This window comes from Corvus moneduloides, chromosome 5 (assembly GCF_009650955.1).
Source record: "Corvus moneduloides isolate bCorMon1 chromosome 5, bCorMon1.pri, whole genome shotgun sequence".
Classification (NCBI taxonomy): Eukaryota; Metazoa; Chordata; class Aves; order Passeriformes; family Corvidae; genus Corvus; species Corvus moneduloides.
The window spans coordinates 72524833-72533902 of record NC_045480.1 but is presented as its reverse complement, the minus strand read 5'-3'; the positions used below and the strand labels follow the sequence as shown (position 1 = coordinate 72533902).

Below are 9070 nucleotides of genomic sequence, written 5' to 3'. Positions count from 1 at the left end.
CGGCGGCCCCGCCGCCCCCCCCCCGCCGCGCAGAGCCACGGGCTGGCGCTCCCCCGCCGCCCGCTCCGCCCCGCCCCGGCCCTCCCCGGCCCGCCCCGGCCCCGCCCGGCCGAGATCGGCGGCGGCGGCAGCGCGGGGGGCGCCGGGGGGTGCGCGGCCCTCACGGCCGCGGGACTACAACACCCACAGTGCCCCGCGGCCGCCGCTGCACTGCGCGTGCGCGTCACCTTGGGTAACCTGAGCGGAGACGGGGGGGTGAGGGGAGCCATCAGTGACGTGTCCGCAGCGCGACGCGGGGTGACGCGCAATGTGCGCGCAGCGCGGCGTTTGTGAGGGAGGCCGGGCGCTCTGCGGTCCTGGGCGCGGGGAGGCGGCGGCGGCGGCGGCGGCGGAGGAGGAGGAGGAGGAGGAAGAAGGAAGAAGGAGCCCGCTCGGAGCCCCTGCGCAGCGCTCGGAGCCGCTGCCGGCCTGCTGCGGGCTCCGCCGGCACCGCGGCCTGCTGTGCTGGGGGCACTGAGGGACAACAGGTGAAACGCTGAGGGCACTGCTGGAGGTACTGGGAGCACTGCGGGGTCAGGAGGGCAGCGGTGTGGAGGACAGGAGGTACTGGGAAGTAGCCGCTCCGAGGGAGTCCCGGCTGCCTGCCCAGCGCTGAAGGTGCCCTTTCCTGTGGCAAGTAAGGCGCGTTACCCTTTGTGTGAGGACTTGTCGGCGGCTCCGTGTCCCCTGCTGCTTATCCCGAGGAGTCCCGAGCTGGATGGCCGCCTACCGTTGGATGCTGAGCGATCCCGAGTGCCGGGGGTTGGCTTAACACTGCGCAGGTGGGTGATGCTGCGGTGGGAGGTGGTGCAGGATCGTGTGTAGGTGCCAAAGGTGCTCTGGCACTTCCAGCTGGTTTTGGGGGCTGTGGGTGCTGCAGGGTGCCCTTTATTTCCCGCTTCTGCACTGCTCGCTTCTGTTCCTGGCAGTCCCAGTCAGAAGAACTGAGTGGCTGTAAAGGAGACCTGTTGCCATGTCTCTGTTTCAGTGTTAAAATCCTTTTTGGAGTTGAAATGGAGGGGGCAGTTGATTGTGCTGCTGCACACCAAGGGAAAAGTTCTGCTTAGCCTTGATAATCAATTAGAAAATGAAAAGTTTTCCATAACCTTGTTCAGGCCTGATGATGGTGACAGCTCATCTCCATATAAGCTGCTGACTGTTCTAATTTCTTGTTCTTTTCTGTTTTTTGTTTCTTTGAATGCAGAAGTGGAATGTGGAAAGAATGGATGTGGTAACCACTGGCCTGCAGGATAAATATCCCCAGTGGATGCTTACAGAAAGCCAGGAGGAAGCTTCTTTGGGGCATAAAAAGGTAGGTCATGGCTCGGGGGTGCTTTGCAGGCTGCATAATATCCCAACTTTGGAGCATCTGCTTTTAGTTAGGCCTGTGCCTGTAAGGGAATTTTGGTGTTCCTGCTGCTCACCCAGGAGTGTGGATTCTACATCAGCAAGGACGGGGGATTTCTCATCCATATAGTTTGAGAGCTCCAAAGGGAGTGACCTCGAGTTGTGGCCTGGCAAGGGAATTGGTTCTGGAAAGGCCCTTGAGATGTTCTTCACACGTTAAATATTCCAGAAGGCTTTGCAGCTCAGATGTGTCAGGTGAATTAATTGTTCATCAATTTTTGATGTCCCATAAGTGTTACTGTGTCCTTGGGGTTGTTTTTTTTTGTCTTCTGTGCATATGAGCAGTTCAGTATAGAAATGCCCACAAGAAGGGACCATCCCTGTAACACCTAAAACAGCTTCAACAGTTAGAAAAGTAAGTAATGAGGGGGAAAAGCAGAGGATTCAGTCCAGCAGCTTTCGTTCCACAAAGTGGGAGTAAATGATTAGTTGATTAATAAATGATTAGTAGCTTGGATATTAAAAATTATCAGGTGGAACAGTAATAACTTTTACATTTTTTCTGTGAGTGCTCAGTGAACAGAGAGTTCTCAGTGAGAGATGTTGGGGCAGGAACCCAAATGTTTTGGTAAAGGGTGTGTGTGAGCCTGGCTGGGATGGATGTCCCTGGTGAGGACAGGTGCCGTGGGTAACCAGATCTCTCCCAAATTTCGTTTGCCAGAAGCCTGCTATCCAGAGGAGTGTTCTGGAGGATGGGCTGCCATTCCTGGAGTTCTCTGGCTCTGTTGTTTATAGCTACGAAGCCAGTGACTGTTCCTTTCTCTCAGAAGATATCAGGTAGCAGCTCATATTCAGTTTTTTTCTTCTTTCCTTTGAGTGCTCCTTTCCTTTTGGAAGGGACTTGGCTCTTGGGAATAGTTTCCCATTTGGCCTTGTTGGTGGGAGATGCCACTGCTCCATCTTTCAGTCCCTCAGAGCAGAGGCTGTGAAGGCTCTAGTGCAGGTTCATTGCCTTTCACAGTATGAATAATTCCACGAGCTTCAGTGACTTCATGGAGAAGTGTTAATTCCTAACTTGAGACTCTGTGTTTAAAGAAAAGACCGTAAATTTGAGGTGCAAATACATTATTTTTTTTCCCCCTTTTTTTGTGTAGCACAGCTCATGTTGCTGAGGGGAAAAAAAAAATCTGTGCAAAACTTCCAGTGCTGTGGGATAAATAAAGGACTATCTTTCAAGGGATCATGGGGTGACTCAAGGAGAACCTTTCAAGGGAATAAAAACGATTCCATCATCCTTTGCCTCTGGCTGTCCTTGAGGCCTGTGTGGCCAAGTTTTAGTAGCGGGGGGCTAAAGGCCCTGTCCCTGTTGTGGTGCTGAGGGGGAAGAGGTAGGAAATTTGGGAGTCTGGTTGAGCCAGGGAAAAAGGGAGTGGTGTGGGAAAAGTGTTTTCAGATGGTTTTGTTTCCCATTTTCCTGCTCTGATTTGATTGGTAGCAAATCAGTTCATTTTGGTGCATTTGCTTTGCCCGCGCCACTAATGGCAGAGCGGCCTCTCCCTGTCCTTCTCTGCACCCACAACCTGCAGTTATTCATAAAAAACGTGCTACTGCTTGCCAGCAGATCTGCAGGGTTTTGAAGCATTTCACGTGCCTCTGTGGATCAGCACAAAGTGTCTGTGCTGTGAAATGGTTTCTGTGCCTTGCACACGTGGAATGAAGAGAGTCGCAGCCGGTGCACCTTTCGTCTTCGTGTAAGGCGGCTCAAGGTTGGTGTTTCAAATGCTGATAGAACAACAGATAAATGTGAGGGCTGTCTGCTCCTTTCCAGGCAGAGTTTATCAGATGGGGCTGCTGTTGGATTTGACATTGAATGGCCACCATCATACACGAAAGGGAAAATGGCCAAAACAGCTGTAATCCAGATGTGTGTCACTGAGGACAAGTGTTACCTGTTTCACGTCTCCTCCATGGCAGGTACTGTACTTCCTCTCTTATTTAGGGCATGAACTGCTTGATATTTCTTGTGATTAAGTTTGAGCCTAAGCCTTGAGCAATGGCTAATACATCCTACTACATGGGACAGTAAAAATCCAACCTTTTTCTCCCCTTTCCCCCCTAAAATAAAGGGTTTTATTCTTTGAGTGATGCCCATATGTTAAGACAACCTTAGCTTGCCATGTGTGCATGAAAACAGGGTGTAGGTTCTGAACAGGGCAAAAGAGCCTTACTTGGGGGTTATTTTTCTGTCTGGGAGGGAATATTTTATTCCAGTTTTAAAAATTTAACTCCCTGCTCCTATAATGAATTTTTTGTGTAGTGCCAAAATAAACAACTTAAATAGAGCAGGCTGTGGTTTTTTTGTTGGTTTTTTTTTTTTTTAATTTGGCTTCAACAAAAAGCCTCAAAAATGATGACTCTTGTGCTGGTTATTCCCAATACCTGCATTATATGACATTGGTTTTTCAGTTTTGGGAAAGAATGCTGGGTACCCAGTGTGATGCAGCTGTGGGGAGAGAAGGGGGTGTGCTTAGCAGAGGCTGAATTCATTATGGATGTGAATAAAAGCTTCCAAATAGGGAAAATAGGGATGAGGGAAGGAGATGGCAATTTTATAACCTTTGGTTTAAAATGTTAGATTGAAACTATGCCTGTGAGAGGTTTCTGATTTCCCTGGGGGACTCACGCTGAGGTATAATAGCGATAATTTTAATGTTGGTGTTCAATCCTTTGTCATTTAGAGCAAATGGGGTGGAAAATTTAATTGCTGGAGGCTATTCCGTCAGGGAGGCGCGAGAGCACAAAGGAAAATGATGTGAGGAGAGGAAGCTGAGGGAAGAAGAGCCATGAAGAGCTGAAATGCTTTTGATTCTGGCAGGGGAGATGTTTGTGTGCCGATGCCGAATGTGGCTGCACGTGGGCTGCTGTGTTGCAGCAGAAGCTGGTGTTTCCTTCTGGATGATTTTCCAGAATGCCTGTTCTTGCCAATGGGAGATGCACTTTGAACTGAGTGACTTGAGCAGGAACCAGAGCCAATTTCTGTTTATTATGGCAATATATTTGATCCTCAGAAATGCTGGCCAAATCACAATAAAAAGCAGTAAGTCCTAGCAAAAAAACTTTCTCCTACAGGAAGAATTGAGAGTTCTTAGACTGTGTATAAATGACAAAACCACATTTATTTATTGGGAAGATTGTTCATAATTTTTCATTTTTTAGTAGTTTTTTATTTCCTTACAGATGTATTCAAGTGTGACCTGTTTCTCAGATTGTAGCTTCTGCGCAGTCTTCAACTTAGACTTTTTGGGTTTTGTTTTTTGTTAGTCCGTTTTTTAGGAATGAGGTGCGGGAAATGGGGCACGAGTCCTCCACTGGGAAGTGCCCATCCTTGAAGGTTTTAATGATGATTCCCTCAGGTGAAAATCCCTTGTATATTAAATCAGCTGCGTATGTTGCAGGCTTTTATCTGATTGAATTCTACCTCCTTTGTGGAGGATTTTCCGTATTTCGCAGTGGCTCACATGCTTTGGGAATGCTGTAGTCTGTCTTCGTCTCACAGCACCAGGCTGCTACTGTTTGGGGGGTTTTTACCAGTCATTTTTTAATGCTTTGGGTTGGACCTGCAATTTCCCAGTCCACAACACAGCCGACTGTGGCAGCAGCTGCAAATGTACCTGTACAGTGGCAGCAGCAGCCATCAAAGGGCAGAGATAATTGTGCTGAAATAAAATCAGTGATGCCAAGTGTTTGTTGAAGTACATAAATACATATTGCAGGACTGAGAAAAGGCGATGTTTGAAGTGAAAACCAAGGCAGGCGAGTACTGTGCTTGTGCAGTACTGTGTGTTTGCAGGTACTAGATTTGCACTTGAGACTAATTCAGGGTATCCAGCTGTGGGGTCCTGAAGGTATGGATTTAAATAAGATGCTCTGAATTTTAAATGGGAGCAAACACACAGGGGAGGAAAAGGCTGTTATTGTTCAAGGATGAAGTGTCTGTGGCTGTTCCTCCTGTAGAAAACGAGATGAGAAAGCTGCCTGCTTTAATTCAGTCCTGTAAGCTTGGAAATACGCTTTGATCCAGGATTGCTGTGCCATCAATTTGGGAGAAATCAAAATATAATGCTCAGTATCTGTGTGCATCTTTGAACATTGTGGGTTTTTGCTTGCTGACAAGAGTGACATGTTTGGGCTTGGCACAGCATCTGGTTGGTGAATTCTGTTTTCCAAATGCTGTTGTTGGAGCAGCCCAGCTTTAGCTCTGAGTGTGTCTCCAGAGAATCTGTGCTCCTGATGATTCTCCCATGCTTATGGTTTAAACTGTTGCCCAGAAATGCGAAATAGCAAAAACTGTGAAGAAACGATGTGGAAAATAGTAAAATAATATTTGATTTCATGTCATGAACATTGAATTTTGAGAATTGAAGTATCTTTTCCAGTGGGGGGTTGCCGCTTTGTTATGTGATTTAACAATCAGAAAGACAAATAAGGTTTTGGGGGGTTTTTTGCTTGGCTTGTCTTCAGGTTGCTTTTGTGTACTTCAAGTATTTTCTTCTTGCTTGTCTGCAGATGATCCATCACCACCAGTTGGTGATTTCAGTCATTCCAGGGAGAGGTCACATAAACAGAGGAACTTTGGTGGCTTTTCCTTTAAAAGCACAGGGTTTTGCAGATGGCCTTTGTGCTTGGATTTTGTCATTTCCATTAGACTTTCTGGCATCTTCCAGTATTTAGTTTCTTATATTTGGGCTTAATCTATTTTAGGTTTTCCCAAGGGACTCAAAAGGCTGCTGGAAGATGAAACAATTAAAAAGGTTGGCGTAGGAATTGAGGGAGATCAATGGAAGCTGATGAGTGACTTTGAAATCAAGCTGAAGAGCTTTGTGGATCTGGCTGACGTTGCTAATGAGAAAGTAAAACTTAAAACCTTTTTGTTGTGGGAGGGAGTCTTGTTACTGTGCTGTGCAAAAGGGGGCTTCCTTGTCTTCACAGGAGTTCAATTCCGATAGCAAACGTGTTCTGTGGAATAAAGCAGAGATCTCTTGCAACTTATTTAGAAACTAAGTTTAAACATCTCTCAAAGCCTGCAGAACTAAGTACTGTCTTTCAGTGAGCCAGTTTTTAATCAACGTTTGTCACCTTTTGGGTCTGTTCACTTCTAGTGTTTACAAGATGTAGCTTTTGAATTCAGCTGCAAGTGCTTTGCCTTTAATTCTTAGTGATGGAAATGGCCAGATTGTTCTGCTGGCAGTGGTGTCATTGTCCCAGCAATGGCTGAACCTTATAAACCATGTACAAGAAGGTGGCCCTGCTGCCATGGCTTGTTGGGGGCTGGAGGGAGGCATCAAGGTCTTCCTTGAAGTCCTCCCTGCAGAGGTGTTTCTGCCACACAATCTGGAGCTGTAGAAATACCTTGATTTCCATGATTCTCAAGCTGGTGTCACCTCAGCTCTGGTGTGGGTGCAGTTTCCAGCACCCGGTGACCAAGTTGTGCTGTGTTTGGCACACCCTGAATTTCAGTTCTGTTTCAGAGATTGTTTGATGCAGGGACACCTGCGCTGTCTTTTTGGGGAAGGGAGCCAAAGGTTGATTGTCTTCCAAATCATTCTTATTTCTAGCACATCCCTTAAAGCTTTTCTTTCTGTATGCACCAGGCTTTTCTTTACCTGTGCTTGGTCTCTCCACGCATTTCTCATTCCTTCTGTGATGCGGCACCAGCATTTGAAGCAGTGCTTTCCATACCAGCCACTTTAGAGTTTTGCTTCCTACTGCATTGGAAATGGTGCAAATTAACTGTTTTGCTCAAGCAATAAGAGGAGCTGTTAGTTCTCAAATTTGGAGTTTCCTCAGTCACCCCCCTTTTTTTATTGCCGTTGTTCAACTCAGGATAATTTGTTACGACGATGAGCAATGTGATCTCTGATAGCAGCTTAAAAGTCTTCTGCTAAAGAGGAAACAAACCAAAAATAAACTCGAAAGAGAACAAAAGAACAGGGTTATATATAATGGCACAAAGGGAGGGGAAGGGCTGGGGGAGCCTAAAAAGAACAGTTGGGAGGGTTTTTTCATACCAGATTGAAGGCAATGAGCAATGATAATGCTGCACTGCTGCTGTTCAGCCCCACAGTTGTGCATGTTTTCCAAGCTGGAATAGCAACAGGCTGTGCTTGTGAGGCCTGAATCCTTGGGCTCTGAAGCAAAGTTTCCCAAACCGGCTCTCGAGGCAATAGTGTGCAGCACCTGTGATTCACAAGGGATTGCAAAAACACTTGGAAGCAGCAGCGTGGTGGGGTGGCTTTTGGAGACTTGGGATGAGCTGCTTCCCAGCACTCAGAATAGTGGTTAGCGTGGGCTATAGCTGTGCTCTTCTGCTTTGTGCTTGTCTTCAGGCTGACAAAAGATGTCCAACACTCACAGGCACACTTTAACATCCCTGTGTTTTTATTAGATAAATCCCCGGTGTTTGATACTGAGCCTTTCTAATTAGAAAGGCAAATAACAGAAAAATCCTGGAGGAGAAGGGGGGGGGGGTTACTGTTTAAGCCTAGGGCTTTTATTTTATCAACCCAGAGGTTGTTTTGTACAGATACTTCATATTTTTGATGGTATGACAGCCCTGAGAAGAGTTACTGCTTTGAAAAACGAAGTATGTTTTGACTAACGCGGAGCTCTTTGCTTCTAACAAGGGATTGAGTACGCTTTGCTCTTTCTGGGGAGGTGCAGGTGCTTTCCTTTTTAAACAAATCCTCTGCTTCTGGTGTTTTGTTTGGTTTTTTTTTCCCCAGCTGAAGTGTAAGGAGATGTGGAGTCTAAATGGCCTGGTGAAGCACCTTTTTGGCAGGCAGCTGCTGAAGGATCAGTCTGTCCGCTGCAGCAACTGGGAAGAGTTTCCACTCAACGAGGAGCAGAAGCTCTATGCAGCCACAGATGCCTATGTATGTACCACAAGGGATCACCATTCCAGCCTCTGGGAATAAATCCCTTCTCCAGTGTGCTCTTAGCTGCTGGTTATTTCTTTATTCCCTTGTCTGCAGGTGTTCCCTTTAGCTTGTTACCATTTTTGGATGCGTTTCCTTCTGGTTTTGTCATCTTTCTTAGCTGCTGATGAACCCAAATCCTGTTAAATATAGGATGTAAGGTGAAATTCAAAAGCAGCTTAGAAGAAATACAGCCTTCACTGGTGGCTAATACAGGAGAACCGCAGTATGAAGTATCAGGAAGACCTCAGTTGCATATGAGTTTTGTGGTTCTCTAGAAGCCCCTGCTTTTTCATTATTTTGGATGAAGTTTGCTTTATCTGCAGTCCTGTGAAGGGTTTTACCAATATGCTGCTGGGTGTCACTTGCTTCCTGGGAGAAAATCATTCCTTATGGCAGGAAAAAGAAGCCCTTCAGGCTCTTTTATTGAGGCTTAGAGGAAGCGAAGTGGGACAGCGGTTTCTTTTCTGACTTCTAGTTTAGTTAAAAGTTCATCCATGGAGAGTTTAGCACCTGTGAAGACCCAAACCTAAGAAAAAGAAGAGAAAGATTTTAAATTTCTTTGTGCCTGATTCAGCTTTTGTAGCCACTTTTTTCTAGGCAGTGCATCTTTCCCACTATGCTCTGTTCACCTGGCCTACCTTTTGGAGCCTCCCAGGAAAACATGGGGGAGTGCCTTGTTTCTTTTCCAACATGTGTAGCCTAATTAG

General features: G+C 46.6%; 1 protein-coding gene across 4 annotated transcripts in view; it reads left to right on the top strand.

Moving 5' to 3' along the window:
* Positions 1-425: 425 nt before the first annotated feature.
* Positions 426-9070, top strand: part of WRN (WRN RecQ like helicase) — a 29244-nt gene continuing 20599 nt past the window's right edge. For all 4 annotated transcript variants that reach the window (XM_032110581.1, XM_032110578.1, XM_032110577.1 and 1 more), the window contains exons 1-6: positions 426-821; positions 1244-1351; positions 2108-2223; positions 3215-3360; positions 6148-6296; positions 8169-8318. In XM_032110581.1, coding sequence (XP_031966472.1) covers positions 1262-1351; positions 2108-2223; positions 3215-3360; positions 6148-6296; positions 8169-8318 — 651 coding nt within the window. In that variant the 5' untranslated portion in view covers positions 426-821; positions 1244-1261. The remainder of the gene's footprint in view (positions 822-1243; positions 1352-2107; positions 2224-3214; positions 3361-6147; positions 6297-8168; positions 8319-9070) is intronic.